This window comes from Ostrea edulis, chromosome 3 (assembly GCF_947568905.1).
Source record: "Ostrea edulis chromosome 3, xbOstEdul1.1, whole genome shotgun sequence".
Classification (NCBI taxonomy): Eukaryota; Metazoa; Mollusca; class Bivalvia; order Ostreida; family Ostreidae; genus Ostrea; species Ostrea edulis.
In genome coordinates, this window is record NC_079166.1 from 92,846,066 (window position 1) to 92,867,594 (window position 21,529).

General features: G+C 35.4%; 1 protein-coding gene across 6 annotated transcripts in view; it reads left to right on the top strand.

Annotated features, from left to right (window-relative positions):
* LOC130046534 (uncharacterized) overlaps window positions 1-13,263 on the top strand; it is a 28,998-nt gene extending 15,735 nt beyond the window's left edge. For 4 of the 6 annotated variants that reach the window (XR_008801446.1, XR_008801447.1, XR_007369245.2 and 1 more), the window contains 2 exons: window positions 2,414-2,606; window positions 13,043-13,263. Coding sequence is in view for 2 of the 6 variants with exons in the window: in XM_056159443.1 (XP_056015418.1) it covers window positions 13,043-13,225 (183 nt within the window). In the remaining 4 variants the exon portion in view is untranslated. The remainder of the gene's footprint in view (window positions 1-2,413; window positions 2,607-13,042) is intronic. The other 2 variants (XM_056159443.1, XM_056159442.1) reach the window with 1 other exon arrangement.
* Window positions 13,264-21,529: the final 8,266 nt, after the last annotated feature.

Consider the following 21,529-nt stretch of genomic DNA (forward strand, 5'->3'; position numbering starts at 1 on the left):
AAAAGGTAGGTTTTCCTACCTAAAATGGTATTTTTCATATATATTGCCAATAATCTATATATCTTACTTGTTGAGCAGTTTTTAAAATAAATCCTAACTTCAATTTTTTATTGTTAGACTCAAATGTATGACAAAATTTCCATCTTTAACAATTATATTCAAAAAAGCGAGATTTTACCCAAAAATTACAGTCAAGGAAAGAATATATTCTGCTGTAAAAAAATTAATCGAACATTTCCAGGTTGAAATTTGAGATATGAAACTTATTTTTACTGTATGTTACATAAAATGGACATTTTCTTCAATTTCCAGTTTTTAGCGATTTTCATGAAAAAGCACATCCTTTTACCCCAAAATTCCAATTTCCCCATGGAAATACAAAAGCCGATTTTTGATATGTTGTTTGCATGTGTTTTCTTGCATGAATAATCAAAATTTCATTTCTGTTGCAATTAGTTTGAGGTTTTGCTCATTTTTGAGCTAGATTGACTAGACTAAACTGTATGCATTTTCTACTGTGCTCTGGGGGAAGGGAATGAATTGAACCCATGTCCCCTTTCCCCCTCCCCTGTCTTTAACTGTACTGACATAGCTTCTACCAATGAAACAATAAAGATGTCTACCTGGGAAGAAAAGAAAAAGTAAAAAACTATAAAGTAATGAAGATCCCACAAAGGGAAATAGATAGCAAGCTGGTGTTATTCTGAAACTTTTTTTAATGATCCTCACGATGTTCCGTGTATCTTTTAGAGAGTGAATTAGAACAGTATTGCATTGTACAGAATCCATTTCTGTAACACAGAAATCCAGGCCAGGTTTGCCTTTGTCTATGGACCACTGAGTTTTCATGAAGACTGATCATGCATACCAAATTATGAACGGGGGGGGGGGGGGTGGGTGGGTGAGCAGCTGTTAGTTTTATGTGCCAAAAACAGATTTGCATTTTCTATTGCACAGAGCAATCCATCACTTCATCACTTGTATCATGACATCAAATCAAATAATGTAGCTGCACATATATATGCCCCCCCCCCCCCTTTCAAAGAAGATGCACCTGTTGGTCGATCGGTCAGTTGGTCAGTCGGTCGGTCAGTAGACCACATGTTGTCTGCTCAATATCTTGAGAACCATTAACTTGATGATAATGATATTTCATATGTGGGTTGGTTATGAGTAGAAAAGGACCACTATTGTTTTTCAGGTCAAAGGTCAAGGGTCAATCTAGTCTGGACATAGGAATATACTGTCCGCTCAATATCTTGAGAACCCTTTGCTTCAAAGACATCAGACTTGTCACACTGGTACATCCTAAGGAGTAGATAACCCCTATTGATTTTGAGTTCATATGGTCAAAGGTCGAGGGTCAAACTAGGCATAGGAATATACTGACCATTCAATATCTAGAGAACCCTTTGCTTGACAGACATCAATCTTGGTACACTGGTACATCTTCAGGAGAAGATGACCCCTATTGATTTTGAGGTCACATGGTCAAAGGTCAAGGGTTAAATGGACATTGGAATATACTGTCCATTCAATTTCTTGAGAACCCTTTGCTTCACAGACATCAAACTTGGTACACTGGTACATCTTCAGAAGATGATCCCTATTGATTTTGAGGTCACATGTTTAAAAGTCAAGGGTCAACCTGGACATTGAAATATACTGTCTGCTCAATATCTTGAGAACCCTATGCTTTACAGACATCAAACTTAGTACAATGGTGTATATTCAGGAGAAGATGATTCCTCTTGATTTTGAGGTCAGATGGTCAAAGGTCAAGTGTCAAACTGGACATAATAATATACTGCCCACTCAATATCTTGATAACCCTTTTGCTTGACAGACATCAAACTTAGTACACTGGTACATCTTCAGGAGAAGATGATCCATATTGATTTTGAGGTCAAAAGTCAATTGTTGAACTGGACATAATAATATATTGTCTCCTATATTTTAAAAATTATTTGCTTGATTGACACCATACTTGGTACACTGATACAGCATAAGGAGAGATGACTCCTATTGATTTTTAGGTCACATGGTCAATTCGCTCTTGACATAGGAAGATATTGTCTGATCAATATTTTGAATTGATGATACTACTATCAATTAAATGATTTGCGTGTATAACCCTTTTCAATTTTGCACCATGGGGGCATATGTGTTTTACAAACATCTCTTGTTCGTCTTGCCTTTGCTATGATCGAAATATATTTTCTAATAGATTTGGCTTGCAATATGTTAGTCCTTACACTGCATTATGCAGGGGATATTAAGACGGGGACAGAGATAAGATAAACCAATCAGGTTATGCCAGTTTATTATGATAGCAAACTCCCATGTTAAACGTCATGCATTGGTTAAAATGATATCAAAATCAGATTATTGAATAGATTTGACCTTGATGTAGGTGAGAAAGAAACACAGAAGCAGAAGACAGCGTATCTGAAGGAACAGCGAGAAACGCTGAGAAGATAACTCCTGATCTAAATCATCTCCACTCGAGCGTGACAGGACAACATGTTGGCGAGATGTTATCGATACTTCCCAGATCTGTTTTTGGTATCAATGACATCTATGGAATCATTGTCCAGGGAACAGAGGTGTGATTTTATTTTGTATACAATACATGGCTCATGCAAGCACTTTTAATTATTATGCCCCCCTTCAAAGAAGAGGGGCATATTGGTTTGCACCTGTCTGTTGGTCGGTCGGTCGGTCAGTAGACCACATGTTGTCCGCTCGATATCTTGAGAACCATTCACTTGATGATAATGATATTTCATATGTGGTTTGTTATGATAAGAAGAGGACCCCTATTGTTTTTCAGGTCAAAAGGTTAAACGTCAAGGGTCAACCTACTCTGGACATAAGAATGTACTGTGTGCTCAATATCGTGAGAACCCTTTTCTTGACAGACATCAAACTTGGTACACAGGTACATCTTAAGGAGTAGATGACCCCTATTTATTTTAAGGTTACCTGGTCAATGGTCAAGCATCAACCTGGACATAGGAATATATTGACCACTCAATGTCTCGAGAATCCTTTGCTTGACAGACATCAAACTTGGTACATTGGTACATCTTCAGGAGAAGATGACCGCTATTGAATTTGAGGTCACATAGTCAAAGGTCAAGGGTCAAACTAGGCATAAGAATATAATGTCTGTTCAATATCTTGAGAACCCTTTGCTTGACAGACATCAAACTTGGTACACTGGTACATCTTAAGGAGTAGATGACCCCTATTGATTTTAAGTCATCTGGTCAAAGGTCAAGGGTCAAACTGGACATAAGAATATATTGACCACTCAATGTCTCGAGAATCCTTTCCTTGACAGACATCAAACTTGGTACACTGGTATATTTTTAGAAGAAGATGACCCCTATTGATTTTGAGGTCACATGATCAAACGTCAAGGGTCAAACTCGACATAAGAATATAATGTCTGTTCAATGTCTTGAGAACCCTTTGCTTGACAGACATCAAACTTGGTACACTGGTACATCATCAGGAGAAGATGACACCTATTGATTTTGAGGTCATATAGTCAAAGGTCAAGGGTCGAACTGGACATAGGAATATACTGTCCGCTCAATATCTTGAGAACCCTTTGCTTGACTGACATCAAACTTGGTACACTGGTACATCTTAAGGAAAAGACGACCCCTATTGATTTTCAGATCACATGGTCAAAGGGCAAGGGTCAAACAGGACACTGGAATATTCTGTCTGCTCAATATCTTGAGAACCCTTTGCTTGAGAGACATTAAACTTGGTATACTGGTACATCATCAGGAGAAGATGACACCTATTGATTTTGAGGTCGCATGGTCAAGGCTCAAACTGGACATAGGAATATACTGTCTGCTCAATATCTTGAGAACCCTTTGCTTGACAGACATTAAACTTGGTACACTGGTACATCATCGGGAGAAGATGACACCTATTGATTTTGAGGTCGCGTGGTAAGGGTCAAACTGGACATAGGAATATATTGTTTGCTCAATATCTTGAGAACCCTTTGCTTGACAGACATCAAACTTGGTACACTAGTACATCTTCAGGAGAAGATGACTCCTATTGATTTTGAGGTCAGATGGTCAAAGGTCAAGGGTCAAACTGGACTTAGGAATATACTGTCCATTCAATATTTTTAGAACCCTTTTCTTGACAGACATTAAACTTGTTACACTGGTACATTCTCAGGCGTTGATGACCCCTATTGATTTTTAGGTCATATGATCAATCCACTCTTGACATAGGAAGATATTGTCTGATCAATATTTTGAATTGATGATACTACTCTCAATTAAATGATGTGTGTGTATAGCCCTTTTCAATTTTGCACCATGGGGGCATATGTGTTTTACAAACATCTCTTGTTTTATTTTGTGTTACCATACAAAGCTCAAGCACTTTTAATTATTATTTTGTGTTACCATACAAGGCTCAAGCACTTTTAATTATTAGTTCCCTACTGACGAAGTCGAGGGGACTTTAGGTTTGCGCTCCATCCATCAGTCCAGTTTTCTGACCTTGGTTTTTGTCCGTAGTTGTGCGTTAACAATTGAACATTTTTAACTTCTTAATAACTACCAGTCCAATTCTTTTCAAATTTGGTATGAAGCATCATTAGGACAAGGGAGACATAAATTGTAAATTTCAGGACTCCAGCACCCCTGGGCCCTAGGGGTGGGGCAAAAACTGCCCAAAATTGACAATTTTTTTTTAAAATCGTCTCCTCAAGAACCACACACATGTAAGAAAAACTAAATGCATAATGATATAGAGCACGAAGGCCTCTACCAAAATTGTAAATTTCATGATCCCCGGGGTAGGGATTCTGACCCCAGGGCAGGGCAAATCTTGTTATATAGTGTTTATGTGTAAAACATTCAAATTATATCCTCTTTAATGCTATTGATACTAAATTGAAAGTAAATAGATATTAATAAAGAAGAGGTACATTACCAAAACTGTAAATTTGATTATTCCAGGGGTTGGGGTTTTGGTATCAGGGTGGGGCCAAAATGTTCAGTTATTAAGTGTGTGAACAATAGACATTTTTAACTTCTTCTTGATAACTATCATTCCAATTCTTTTCAAATTTGGTATGAACATCTTTGGAACAAGAGGAACATAAATTGTAAATTTCAGGATTCCTGCATCCCTGGGGCCTTAGGGGCGGGGCAAAAACTGCCCCAAAAAGACCAATATTCAAAACTCTTTTTCTCAAGAACCACACACATGTAAGAAAAACCAAATGCATAGTGCTGTAGGGCAGGAAGGCCTCTATCCTACTTGTAAATTTTATGATCCCTGGGGTAGGGTTATGACCCCAGGGCAGGGCCTAACTTGTTTTATAGTGTTTATGTGTAAAACACTTAAATAACATTTTCTTTAAGGCTTTTGATACTAAATTGAAACTAAATGGATATAACAGGTAGTCTTTCACCAAAATTGTAAATTTGACTTTCCCCAGAGTAAAGATTTTGACCCCAGGGTTGGACCAAACTTAGTATATAGTATTTATGTATAAGTTTGCTGATACTGTATAAAATCTAAATGCATACTTAGTATTAGCAGAAAAGGATGTACAACAAATGGTGAATTTCACAACCCAGGGTTATGACTTTAAGATGAATCCAATCTAGTCATATCTTTTGATGTTTTAATGTTAATACACCTATTATTTAAAGCCTTTCATCAGTGTATGCACTTTTAAGGGCAGTGAAGTTTTAAGAACACATCTTGTTTTATACTTTTGCTGAACATTAGAATTTAGCTTAGATATTTAGAACAGGAATTTTTTTCTAGATTTCATAGCCCATGAAAGTAGTGATAGTTTTTCACTAGTATTTAGGTGACCGATAAGGCCTGTGGGGCTCTTGTTCTCTGTTCTAGCAGATATTTATTAGCTTTTCTGAGCCGAAGGCTCAAAGAGCTAATCATATGGCCTTATGTCTGGCGTGCGGTGTGCATCAACTTTTTGGGAAAAGGGCTATATCTCAAGAACCCCTTGGCCAATTTTTGTCAAATTTGTCACAGGGTATCCTTGGCCCAAGGGCTTATGACCCTTTAACAAGGGGAGATAATTAGGAAAACGCAAACAAAAGTAGTGGTTGCTAAAAAATTTTCTCAAGAACCACTGGGCAAATTATCACCAAACTTATGCATAAGGATGAGGATAGGTTGTAGATAAAAATTTGTTCAAGGCATCATCCTGGGGCAAAGGGTGTGATCTCAAGGTCACTTCAAAGTTGACTTTGAATTTTGTTTTGTTAAAACTTCGATATTTTGCGTAGTATAAGGACTAGGATCATCAAATTTTGTCAGTTGATGCATCTTAGGACCTAATATCATGTTGTCTCAAAAGTAGGTCATGGTGGCCTACTTTTTGAATTTCGCAGGTAATTATTATTAAATGGATTTTGATGCATATCTTTGAAATCATCAAAAGTTGTCAGTTGATGGATCATGGGACTTTGAAGTGTGTCATGTGAAAAGTATGTCACCATGACCTACTTTCTGAATTTTATGGCTAATCATTTATTAATACATTTTAGGTTGTTATTTCAGATACCGAGAGGTTTAGAATTATCAAACCTTGTAAGTTGATGCGTCTGGAGGCCTCGAAACATATTTATAAAAAAAGTAGGTCACAGTGACCTACTTTTTGAATTTTACAGACATTCAAATTTCAATTTTAGATGCATATTTTGGACACTATGAAAGCTAGGATCATCAAACTTTGTCAGTTGATGCATCTTGAGTCTTCAGAGTGTGTCGACTAAAAAGTAGGTCATCGTGACCTATTTTGGATTTTGACGGCTATATTTGATCATTTCAGATACTATTTGACTTAGAATCATCAAGCTTTGTCAGTTGATGGGTCTTGAGTCTTCTTAGTGTGTCGACCAAAAAGTAGGTCACTATGACCTACTTTTGGAATTTGAGGTTTATGTCTGAATATTTCAGATACTATTCGACTTCAATTATCAAACTTTGTCAGTTGATGCATCTTGAGTCTTGGGAGTGTGTCGACCAAAAAGTAGGTCACTGTGGCCTTCTTTTGGAATTTGACGGCTATATTTGAATACTATTTGACTTGTCAGTTGATGCATCTTGAGTCTTCAGTGTGTCGACCAAAAGTAGGTCATCATGCCCTACTTTTGGACTGTTACATTTAAATTTCCAGGTACTATTTGACTTAACATCATCAAACTTTGTTAATTGATGAATCTTGGTTAGTGAGAATTTTTGTCTATTCTACAATGTATCAGAAGAGCGATTCTAGGCCCATGGGCCTCTTGTTTGATATTTGGTATGTCACTTTGCCATAACAATTTACAGATCAAGTTCGAATTTCATCTCGGTCCATTGATTTTTCACTTAGTTATGGCCCTTGGACTTAGAAAAATAGCATGAATTATCAGTTTTCCAGACGATATTTGGTTGTGCTTGCAGATATTCATTTGATATTTGGTACATTGCTTTGCCATAATAAGTTACATATCGAGTTTGAATTTCATATTGGTTCTTTTATTTTCCATTAAGTTATGGCCCTTGGACGTAGAAAAATATCATGAATATTTTACATCCAAGTTTCTTATCTTTGTAGATAAGAATTAAGAATACTACACTCATTAAAACTTCTAGCATAGTAATACAACCATATAGCTAAATTATTCATGATTGATCATCTACATGTCAGTTTATTGACTTGAATAAAGACCTAAACCTAATTATAAATTTGTCTTTTTTCTTGGTCTAGTTTCTACTCGAATAGTAGTTGATTTCCAACCATTCCTATCCTGGTTCAGGCATGGGGTCAATTACATTCAAAGTAATCGATTATAATTACAGATTACATTGAAATTTATGATTACAAATAAAATTACAATTACATCTATTTTGAAATGTAATTGATTATAATTACAATTACTTTGAAAAGTAATCAATTACAATTACAGATTACTTTTAGATACTTTTGCTGAGCAAAGCTTTATCTTTACTACCGCAAGGGTCCTACAACTGAAAACATAACTGTAAAAAAAAAATTATCAGAACTTTATCTTAATGCACTATCAATTGACAATTCTGAACATAAATGATAAAGAGTTCATTTTGTCATAATGTCTTACTGAGGAGAAACTTTCAAGTTGCACTTAATGTTCATAAGTCGTTCAAAAGTTTGATCAGCAAGGCGGCAACGCTCTGGTCTAAAGATCTTTCCACCAATGCTGAAGAGGCGTTCAACAGGCACAGAAGATGCCGGAATGGTAAGGAACTTGCAGGCCATAGCAGAGAGGATTGGGGAGTTTTGCTGTTGGCTCTTCCAAAATTGAAGTGGGTCGCTTTCCATGGCAAGACAGGGTTGGGATAGATATCTGTTGACCTCAGTGCTGCTATCAGTTGATTTACTGAAGGAAGGCTCACCAGTTGTTGTCATGAAACCAAAGAAGTCCTCTGACTCGTCTGTCTTTGCTATATTAGCTGGTGGTGGTGAAACTACTTGTACGGGAAACTACTTGTACAATCCATTTGGACTAATTTTTGCATCTTTTCAAAATTTTAACAAAGTGAGTGACAGTGTGCCTTTATTAGACATAGTTTTGGAAATTCATTAAATGAATATTTTTCCTACGTCAAATGAATAACCAAACAAAAATGATACAATATCTAATACAATATCTGAAACAACACGTTACATAGATGAGCTGGGGTCTTGTGGACTGACTCTGATTCAATTAAGAATTTTGAAAATCTAAACCAAGACCTAGCTGTTATTTGTCTCATAATTAAAACCCACATATTATAAATATTCCAGGTACTCTAGGGAACTTAGATAATAGCACCCAGTTTTCAATGCACAAGTTGTTTGTTTAGTATCTGTCAATTAGTAGAAATTCACCCATAGAGATCAAGTGTATCTAAACTGAATTCCAAGAAAGACAACCATGAGGTTTCTATTTCTTTTTCATTAATGTAAATAAAAGGTGTATAAAACCTTCATCTTCCGATAGACATTTTTGTTGTTGTTTTTGTTTTGTGGTTATGAAGGTTGGATTACCTCATCAGGAAATTTAATCAAACATTAAAACTTGATAAAACAAAGGTGAAATCTATAGGCTGTTCCAAAAACAAATATGGGGGAGGGTTACATGGCCTGTTTAAAATTAATGAAAGTAATCAAAAAAGTAATCTAAAAATAATCATGATTACAGGGTAAAATTAATGTAATCGATTACAATTACAATTACATGTAATCTAAAAAGTACACGATTACAAATTACATTCGATTACATGAAAAACTGTAATCGATTACAGCAGATTACGATTACAGATTACGATTACCCCATCTATGTCCTGGTTCCCCAATTTTTCCTTTTACCATAACCTACATAATGATCTTTGAATATTGTTGTGGTACAGTAATTTTTGCAAGCGGTAAGGGACTATGTATTGCCATGCAATACTGTCAGAATGCTTGTTTTATTTTGTGTTACCATACAAGACTCAAACACTTTTAATTATTTTATTTTGTGTTACCATACTAGACTCAAGCACTTTTAATTATTTTATTTTGTGTTACCATACAAGACTCAAGCACTTTTAATTATTTTATTTTGCGTTACCATACAAGACTCGAGCACTTTTAATTATTTTATTTTGTGTTACCATACAAGGCTCAAGCACTTTTTAGCTCACCTGAACCAAAGACTCAAGTGAGCTTTTTTGATCGAAATTTGTTTGTCGTCATTGTTGTCAGCGTCCTTGTAACTTTTCTGTCCGTAAACTTTTCACATTTTCATCTTCTTCTCCAGAACCAGTGTCAATTTCAACCAAACCTGGCAGAAAACATCTTTGGGTGAAGGAATTTTAAGTTTGTTCAAATGAAGGGCCTTGCCGCTGTCAAAGGGGAGATAATCAAAAAATCTTTTACTCAAGAACCACTGGGCCAGAGAAGCTGACATTCATATGAAAGCTTCCTGAAATAGTTTGTTAAAACCATGGTCCCCAGGGATAGGATGGGGCCACAGTATAGGTTTACATGTAAATATATTAGGAAAAATCTTGTCAACAACTACTGTACCAGAAAAGTTTATATTTACATGAAACCTTCCTGACATAGTGCAGATTCAAGTTTCTTAAAACCATGGCCCCCGGGTTGCTGGCACGGTGGGGCCACAATAGGGGATCAACGTTTTACACACAAATATATAGGGAAATCATTACAAATCTTCTCAAGAACCACTGGACCGGAAAAATTTATATATACATGAAAGCCTCCTGACATAATGCAGATTCAAGTTTGGTAAACCATTGCCCCTAGGTGTGGGGTGGGGTCGCTAAAGGGGATCAAAGTTTTACATACATACATGTATGTATAGGGAAAATATTTAAGAAAAAGTTTATATTTACATATTATGTACATGAAAACTTCCTGACGTAGTACAGATTATACTTTGTAAAAATCATTGCCCCCAGTGTTGGGGGGGGGGGCACAATAGAGGATCAAAGTTTTACATAGAATTATATAGGGAAAATTTTTAAAAATCTTCTCAAGAACTGTTGGTACAGAGAAGTAAATATATTTACATAAAAGCTTCCTAAAATAGTGCAGATTCAAGTTTATAAACATCACACCCCTCTGGGGTAGGATGTGACCACAATAGGGGATCAAAGTTTTACATACAAATATATAGTGAAAATCTTTAAAGATCTTCTCAAGAACCACTGGGCCAGAAAAGTTTACATTTACATTCTGACATATAATACAGATTCCAATTTGTAAAACCATGCCTCCCTCTACCCCCCCCCCCCTTCCACTGTTACAATACAAGACTTATTTAAAGCTTGGAGGGCATTTTAGGAATAGCTGTCTAGTTGTGAAGGGAGATGGAGGTGATCAACAGATACCTTAAATCTAGGCGGTCACTCTTATCAAAAGATGGTCACTCTCACTCATTATCTAATCTAGATGGTGACTCATTGTCAAAAATAGACGGTCACTCATTGTCAAATCTAGATGGGCATTGTTGTTGTCGATGTAAACTCTCCAGAACCACTGCATCAATTTTAGTTAAACTTTGTACATGAAGGATGAAGGGGATTCAAGAGGTGAGAGGCCGTGTGATTTTTAGCGCGATGCTCTAACCACTTGGCCATGGAGGCCCCCTTCTTGGATGAAGGGGATTCAAGTTTGTTTAAATGATGAAGGGCCATCTCCCCTTCAAAGGGGAGATAATCACAAAAATGTAAGAATAGGGTGAGGTAAACTAAAATTTCCTTAAGATCTACTGAGTCAGGTAAGCTTCCTGACATAGTGCAGATTCAATTTTGTTAGAATCATGACCCCCGTGGTTAGTTGGGGCCAAAATAGGGTATCAAAGTTTTACATGCTGATACAATGTATATAGGAAAATATTCTTCTTCAGAACCACTTGGCTAATTTCAATCAAACTTGGTACACAACATTCTTGGGTGAATGGTGAAGGGGATTCAGGTTTGTTTAAATGAAGTACCATTCTCCCTTTAGAGGAGAGATAATCATGAAAAGGCAAAAATAGGGTTGGGTCATTGAACTTTTTTTTGTTTACATAGGTTAAATGTAAAAGTAAAAGTTTCATTTTCAGCAGATTTTTCCATTTACAAGTGAATTATGAACACAATTAAACAGTTTTTATACGCCCGTCTTAAGACGGGACGTATTATGGTATGGCGTTCATGTCCGTCCGTCTGTTAGCTTTTTCGTGTCCAACCCTTAACTTAAATACTACAAGGCCTAAAATCATCAAACTTTCTCTGTAGATACATCTTGGGTAGAAGGTGTGTCGCACATTAAAACCAGGTCACTGTGACTTTTCATTAAGAAGATATGTCCATATATGGCAAAAACTTGTCCGGCTCATAACTTGAAAACTATTAGACCTAGAATCACCAAAATTGGTCAACTAATGCATCTTAGGTAGAAGGTGTGTCACATCCTACTTTAAGGTCACTGTGACATTTAATTAAGGTGATATTAAAAAATGTTTTAATGGGTACAATCTATACTGTTAACAATATGTGACGGGTGTATCATATGCCCTGGCGGTGCACTTTATTAATTTAGTGTTTGGCACTTCCCGTTTTTGTTTTAAACATATTTTCTCTTAACTAATCTATATGTAAACAAAAACAAGGCACAATAGTTGTTCACATAACAAAGAAATGAGAGTGCTGTATATCTATCGTAACTCAATGAAAGACGTAAACATGTTGCTGACCAATAGAAATGGCATAGTTAAGCATTATAAACATTAAAGGGGCATTAACTGTGAAATTGGTGGCAACCATATTTTTTCAAAATCTCTCGATGGCAAAGGAATATATATTGAATGACTAATAAAAACATTTATTCTGTACAAAAAACAAGAGAAACCGAATAAAACTACGTTAGGTAACCAGTTTTACTGTAAAGAAATATATATCGAAGATTTATTGTATTGCTAGACAATGATTATTTAATTACCAAAATGACCTATATTCATATGTCTATTTTGAGGTTAAAAAGTGTTTGAAATAATTAGATACTGGTGTTATTACTGAAATATATGTTATAGAGCATATTTTATTGAATTCGGTTTTTGGTGACAAAATTGCAGCAAATGCCCCTTTAAAATGTGGAAAAAATAAGATTTGAATTTTTTTAAGTTCAAATTATGTCCATGCCCCTTTAATCAGATTGTCAAAATGGTAGTCTTGTGTGTGAAAGGTTGGGGGTTTAACACAAAGGAAACATTAATTTTGATGATTTACAGAATCACTGAACACAATTTAAACACCTCTTACTGAAGTCAACAGGAAAATTAATGAAATTGTAGCTCCACTGATAAGAAATAACAATTTCTTTTGAAAATGAAGAGAGAGAGAAAGAGAGAGAGAAAGAGAGAGAGTCTCGACATTTCAATACACACATTTCTGGTAGTTTGTCAATTGAACATATTTACATGTATGGTATCTTTTGAGATATTGAAATATATTTCAGGTGACGATTGCTTTCCTGAGTGTTGGAGAAGAGTATTATAGAAATCTGAAGGAAGGATCCCTACAAAAGCTGTCATCTGTAGTAAAGTACAGCAGGCCTTATAACTACCTACACAAACGTGAAAGAGAAAATTTTATCAAGACATTCGTGGACATGGGAGTACTATCGGATAATTTACAATGATTTGTTATTCTTTAAATTAAATAAACAAGTTTATTTTTGTTGTGTAGAACAATTTTTGAACTACTGAATACCCCGTTTACTTGATGTTGACAAACGCTCTGTTGTGTTATGCAGTTTTGAATGAGCAACCCTCAGTAGGTGTAGAAAAATAAAACCATTTAAAGTCTGAGATGTTTATGGTGAAACAATAGGAGTTGTTCTCTTGGTAAGAGGGTAAGGACTGGAAACAACTAAAATCTTTAGATTTAGTTTATGGTGTGCTGTTCTCTGGTGGTCATTTTTTCATCTAAATGGTCAAGCATAACTGGTCAACTTTTATGTTAAAGTTCAGTTAGTTTATTAAATACACGTACCATGGACATTATATGCATGAAAGGTGAAGATAATGAACAGTGTTCAATCTCATAACTCCTATAAGGCCAAAAAAAAAATTATGTTGGTTTCCACTTTCCCTTCCTACCCTAAAAATTTCTGCCGACCCTAACACATTTTTTTCCCATCTGTAGGATTTTGCAAATGTCATCACTACAATATTGACTTATTTATCAAATTATTTTTCATGCACTAATACTAGAGAGATTCCAAAACACAGAAACAGGTTTTGTTTACAGTAAAGTGAAGAAATGTATTGCTTCATCATATAAATTTTATTTGATTACTATATATTCACTTTATTTTATTATTTTATGCATAATAGAACACTAAATCATTAGAAAATTATTCAACCTATAACCTACCAACCCTTAAAAATTTTGAGGTGAAAGTGGAAACCAACATTTTTTTTTTTTGGCCTAAGCAATACACCAATGTGAAAGAGAAAATCTTATCAAGCCATTCATGGACATGGGTGCACTGTCAGATAATTTACACTCCCATACCGAAATGAGTTATAACTAAGTTATAACTAAAGTATAACTTAATTATACCTAGGCCTTGAGGTACAAAAAAGTTATAACTAAAAAGTAACTTTTCTGGACTTAACCATTTTCATGTATAACTAAAGTGTAACTTTTTGAACTTTGTCATTTTCATGTATAACTAAAATGTAACTTTTCTGGACTGTGTCATTTTCATGTATAACTAAGGTGTAACTTTTTTAACTTTGTCATTTTCATGTATAACTAAAATGTAACTTTTCTGGACTTAGCCATTTTCAAACATATCCAATATTTATGTACCAGTTTTGGGACTTTGTCATTTGAGGGTGGGGGTTACCAATACTTTTTGACACTTTCATAGTAATTAACTGAATGTTAAAGACCTATCTCATGACCCTTTGGTCTGTGAAAATGTAGGTGGAGCCCAATCTAAACAGATGTTATTTACCTGGAGTGACCAGGGTCTACCAAGGTGTTAATTGCTATATCCCATGACACTCTAAGAAATACAGACAAAACATGGTAGAAATCTACCTGTCCATGCTGTCTTGATATACACAGGACCTGTCTCAGGGACCTCTGCAGAGTTTCTGTGGTCATAGTGTTTGAATAATGGTTGTATTCCTACATGTAAGGGTAGATGACACACATTCTACACCCACCCCCTCTCTTTCAGTCATTGACTCAATGAATAATTTCTGTTATAAATATAGAGGTATAAAAAATTCATGACATAAATTATTTCAATAAGTTATAAGTTTTAGAAATTATTGTGCAAATTATTGTTTGATTTCTGATTCATGTTGGGTTGTTTTTTTTTTAATAAAAACTCGGGTTTAAAAATGCAAGAGACATTTTCCAACCACAAAATACTGTGTTCATTTGCAAGGGAATGGCAAATGATCTGTTGTATAATGCAATTCTTATTCATGTAGACAAAGTCAAACACATTTAAGGAGGTATGCTACACCAGAGAAATTTGATAATAATAATAATATTTATTCATATAGCACCCTATATCACTATAAATAATCTCTCTAAAGCGCTGCACACAATAAAAATGATACAGCATGTTATAAACGTAGTAAAAGGAAATTATAATAGCACTAAGACAGATAATATCAAAACAATGCTAGAAAAACATCAATAATGTGAAGTAAAATTACTAAAATCTAAAAATGGTATGCATGAAAAAAGTTCCACGCCGTACAATCAAATGATATAAAATACAATAGTTGAAATAAATATACAATTATACACTTGAAAAAGTCATGTTAAAATGATGGTAAAGAAACCATAAAGATTTAACCACCTATAATAACTAATAATATGCAAGTCTAAAAAGATGTGTTTTTATAGTATGTGATATGGATACAAAGTGAAGGATATGTGCAACAATATTTTGAAATTGAAAACTTCCAAATTTACTTTATTTAGTCAAAAAATGCAGTTTACATTGAAAGCAATCTGAGAAAAATTTAAAACCCCTGCTGGGCTCGAACATGCAATCTACAGTTTAGCAATTGACATGCTAACCTACTGAGCTACTCAGCTAGGCAAGAATTAATGAAATTAATTGACAAATATTGCTGGTTTTTAGATTTTCACCCATGTTTTAAATGGAAATCAGTCATTATGACAATATAGAGTACCTCCTTAAAGTCTGAGAAAACTAACTCATTGTGTTTAATGATGGTCACTTTTGATCATAGAGAAACAATGAAGATTGTTTCCTAGGTAATCGACACTAGAAACAAAAAATGAAATTCTCATTTAATTGGGGGTAAAGAGATCAACTGAGAGTGTCAGACCATTTAGATGAAGAAAAGGGGATGAACTGAGAGTGCCAATTATAGGGCATGAATTTACAAATGGAACAACAATTTCAATGATATTCGTCTAGATATATGTACAAAAAGGAGGTATGTTGAGGTCTTTAGAAATGGTATCAACATTCCAATAATAAAAAAAAGTTAAAATCACCATTAAAATGAAGGAAAAGAAAATCACCATTAAAATGAAGGAAAAGGGGCAACTTCAAATCATAACAAGAGTTGTCAGACAACATAGCTCGCCAGGAAGTATGACTCTATTTAACCTATCCCTTTAGTTCAAAAGGCTAAAGTTTTTAATATGCCCGTCATTAGATGGGACATATTATGTTATGGCACTGTCCTGTGCGTCTGTTCTGCTGGCTGGCTGGTCGTCCATCCGTCCGTCCCAGGTCATGTTTTCAACTTTTTTCTGTAATGAATGCATGTACAACTTTGAAATTTGGTCACAATATCTCTCTCAAGAATTGTAAGAGTGAGTTTGCATTTCAGCTGGATTGGTCCATTCTTAACCTACTTCAGGGCTACAAGTAGGTCAAACAGTTTTCCGGACTTTCTTTCGTTACAGATACAGATATTACTCTGACATTTACACATAAACTTCCTTTTAGAGAAATACGAGTTCAGTTTGCATTTCAGCTGGATTAGTCCGTCCGTCCGTGACCTACATTAGGACTAAAAGTAGGTCAAACAGTTTTCAGGGCTTTTTTTTCCACTACGGATACAGATATTGCCCTGATAGTTAGTCATAGGCTTCCTCTCGGAGGACTACAAGTTCAGTTTGCATTTCAGCTGGATTGGTCCATCCTTGACCTACTTTTTTGAAAAAATAGGTCAAACCGTTTTCTGGGCTTCTTTCCATTACGGATACAGATATTACCCTAATAGTTAGTCAAAGGTTTCCTCTCAGAGGAATAGAAGTTCAGTTTGCATTTCAGCTGGATTGGTCCATCCTTGACCTACTTTTAGGAAAAAATAGGTCAAACAGTTTTTTCGGCTTTTTTTCATTACTAATACAAATATTGCCTTGATATTTAATCAAGAGCTTCCTCTCAGAGGACTACAAGTTCAGTTTGCATTTCAGCTGGATTGGTCCATCTTTGACCAACTTTTGGACTAAAAATAGGTCAGAGAGTTTTCTGAGCTTTATTTTCATTACGGATAGAGATATTGCCCTGATATTTATTCAAAGGCTTCCTCTCGGAGGAAGAAAAGTGCAGTTAACATTTCAGCTGGATTGGCGCACTTCGACCTACAGTACTTTAGGGGTAGAAGTAGGTCAAACAGTTTTCCAGATTTTTTTGGTATGGTCACATGTATTGCTCTGAAATTTAGTCACAACCTCCCTCTCAGAGAAATACATAATCAGTTCACATTTCAAACATTTCAACTTAATTGGTGCGCCATGACCTACTTTAGGGCTAAACATAGATCAAATAGTTTCCTGAACTTTTTATCATCATAAATAGATATTGCACCAACATTTTGTCACCACCTCAATCTCAGTGAAAATTGAATACATAATCAGTTCACATGTCAGATGGATTGGTGCACCATGACACACTTTACGGTTTTACTATTCAGAATGTGTGTTGTATCAATTCAGAGTGCACAATATGCTTCTAGGCTGAATTTCACTGTCTGACGGGAGTATATTGTACCGTTTGCGGTACTCTTGTTTTAACAATAGGTCAAAGTCCAAGGTTACAAGGGCAAAAGTTCTGATATCATATCAAAGGCCTGGGCATGAGGCATCTAAATATGAAATATCAAATTCTTATCACGTTGAATCAAAAGATATAACCAGGGTTATTTTTGAAAAGTATGTTAAAGTCCAAGGTCAATAGTTTTGGTAACAAAAGAAATATCTTCTAATGAGGCATCTATATTTGAAACAGTAAAGCCCTATTAATCTAGATTCAAAACATATAACCAAGGTTAAAGTTCAAGGCATAGTTCATTAGGTCAAATATCTTCTACCAAAACAAAGGTCTCCTCATGAGGCATCTATATGTGAAATATCAAACACTAACCTCCTTGGTTCAAAAGATATAGCCCAGGTTAAAGCTTTTAAAAAGTAGGGTCAAGGTCATTATGTTAAAAGTCTTGGTACCACAACAAAGGTTTCTCCGTGAGGCAACGATATGGGAAATACCAAAACCCGATCCCTTTTGGTTCAAAAGATATAGCCCAGGCTAAAACAATTATTCCTGAAAGTGTGACGCCTAGACCGGAGTGATAACAATAGCTCCCCGGACAGTCATCTTGACGAGCTAAAAATCACCATTTTAACGACAGAGAAAACACAACCTGTCGCACAGTCTGGTCTGAAATCTACAAATGATACACCGACATTTCAATGATTTTACACCATTTAATCTGACACACCGACATTTCAATGATTTTACACCATTTAATCTGACACACCGACATTTCAATGATTTTACACCATTTAATCTGACACACCGACATTTCAATGATTTTACACAATTTAATCTGACACACCGACATTTCAATGATTTTACACAATTTAATCTGACACACCGACATTTCAATGATTTTACACAATTTAATCTGACACACCGACATTTCAATGATTTTACACAATTTAATCTACAAATGATACACCGAAATTTCAATGATTTTACACAATTTAATCTACAGACGATACACCGACATTTCAATGATTTTACACAATTTATCCTGCAAATGATTTTTAAAACCGTTATAATCACTATCGGAATGAGATTAAAAAATGGCACACTCTTTACAATGATATCGCATAACTTAAATTTTCAAAGAAAATTAGGCTGTCAAAAAGATATTGAAATGATAAAAAGTGGTTATCTGAGGGTGACAATCATAATTTTGACGATGGATTTAAAAATGACATCAAACTGTCAATGTTTTCACGGTACATTGACATTACCAAATATCATTTAATGTATTTCTTGTATACAAAACTTCTTTGATGTACAAATACCGTGTAGATGAGGTGGGCGTGCTGGGCTCTTTTGTCCTCTTGTTCCGGATACACATACCCTTGTAAAATTGAAGCGGAGTAAGTTCTAAGAAATACATCATTTTTTTTCACCACCCCCTCCCACCCCCATCCTTTTCAGAAGAGAATTATTCAATGCCCAGCCGTGGAAAGGATACAGTGGAAAGTCGGAAGGAGATGGTGATTAATAATTCTGTGACTCCGGTGTATATGAAAATCGTGCCGGGTATATTTCAGATACATGAGTAGACATGAAGGTAGGAACTTCGGCGCTTTACGCCTGGATACTTCACGATGTTCATACTCTCCTGTAATTTCAAAAATGAAAATTATTTCTTACATTTATTTACAATTTACTGTCATTTCTGTCGGGTAACTCCCAGCCATTAGAATGGACGTTCAGTATTTATCACCAATCACATGTGCATTGTTCACAACAGCTCCGCATTCATAAGGAACTGGCTACCACTACAATTTACAAAGAAAGGCAAAAACTAAATGTACATGCTTGTGTGTATGTTAATTACAAGGCCTAGGTCACACGACAAAATGTAAACGGCGCTATATTGCCCAATGATTGACATGCCCGATTTGTTGGCCCCCAAACACACATCTCTTGACCACACTGGTGAACGGCTATCCTACTACTTGTGTGTGGACAATCATGATTTTCATTTTATTCCATTCGCTTATCATCAAATCTTGCTTTGGATATGTTATGAACGAGAATCTAAGGGACAGTGAACCTTTAACCTGTGTGAACAAGGTAATAGAAAAACTTACCGTTTTCAATTTTTAAACATTCTGTTTTAGGTGAACTATATACAGCGTAATAAAAGAACATAAATCAGAGGTGCTCTAAATCAAAGAAATGCTAGGTGTTAACGACTCTCTTTTATTTGATTATTTATTTATTTATGCCCCCCCCCCCTTCGAAAGGATGGAGTATTTTATACAGGTGTTGCACGCTCAATATCTATAGAATCTTTTATTTGACAATTACCAAACTTGGTCAAGGGTTGCCCTTAGAGAGTAGATGACGCCTAGTGATTTTCAGATCCCAAGATTTAAATTAAGTCAAGGGTCAAACTGGACATGCTAAAATAGTTTGTGCTCAATGCCTTGAGAATGCTTTGCTTGACAGATATTGTATTTGGCACACTGATTTACCTAAGGAGTAGATGACCTATATGACAGATATTGTATTTGGCACACTGGTTTACCTAAGGAGTAGATGACCTATAAGGAGTAGATGACCTATATGGATTTAGAGATCACAAGGTCAAGGGTCAAACTGGACATGACAAAATATTGTCCACTCAATATCTTGATAACCATTTGCTAAACAGACATGGAACTTGGAACAACGCTTGTTCTAATAAGTATAAAACCCGTATTGATTTTGAGGTCACTATGCCAAAGTATAAAACCCGTATTGACTTTGAGGTCACTATGCCAAAGTATAAAACCCGTATTGATTTTGAGGTCACTATCCCAAAGGTCAAACTGGTTAGGGTGAAATCGTATTATACAGAGAGTACATAGTAGTGAGATATTTTTCATTCAATATTTTGATAATGATTTGAATGACAGGCATATAACTTGGTATAGTGGTTCAACTGAAGTTACGGCTCTGGATATCTAGGCTAGGATGAAATCGTATTATACAGTTTATTATAGGAATAGAGAGGGCCTTTACACATTATACGCTCTGGATCTCTAGGCTAGGATGAAATCGTATTATACAGTTTATTATAGGAATAGAGAGGGACTTTACACATTATACGCTATGGATCTCTAGGCTAGGATGAAATCGTATTATACAGTTTATTATAGGAATAGAGAGGGACTTTACACATTATACGCTATGGATCTCTAGGCTAGGGTTAGGAAACAGAGTACACAGTTTATTATAGGAATAGAGAGGGACTTTACACATTATACGTTCTGGATCTCAAGGCTAGGATGAAATCGTATTATACAGTTTATTATAGGAATAGAGAGGGCCTTTACACATTATACGCTCTGGATCTCTAGGCTAGGATGAAATCGTATTATACAGTTTATTATAGGAATAGAGAGGGACTTTACACATTATACGCTATGGATCTCTAGGGTAGGGTTAGGAAACAGAGTACACAGTTTATTATAGTAATAGAGAGGGACTTTACACATTATACGTTCTGGATCTCAAGACTAGGATGAAATCGTATTATACAGTTTATTATAGGAATAGAGAGGGCCTTTACACATTATACGCTATGGATCTCTAGGCTAGGATGAAATCGTATTATACAGTTTATTATAGGAATAGAGAGGGACTTTACACATTATACGCTATGGATCTCTAGGGTAGGGTTAGGAAACAGAGTACACAGTTTATTATAGTAATAGAGAGGGACTTTACACATTATACGCTATGGATCTCTAGGCTAGGGTTAGGAAACAGAGTACACAGTTTATTATAGGAATAGAGAGGGACTTTACACATTATACGCTCTGGATCTCTAAGCTAGGATGGAATCGTATTATACAGTTTATTATAGGAATAGAGAGGGACTTTACACATTATACGCTCTGGATCTCTAAGCTA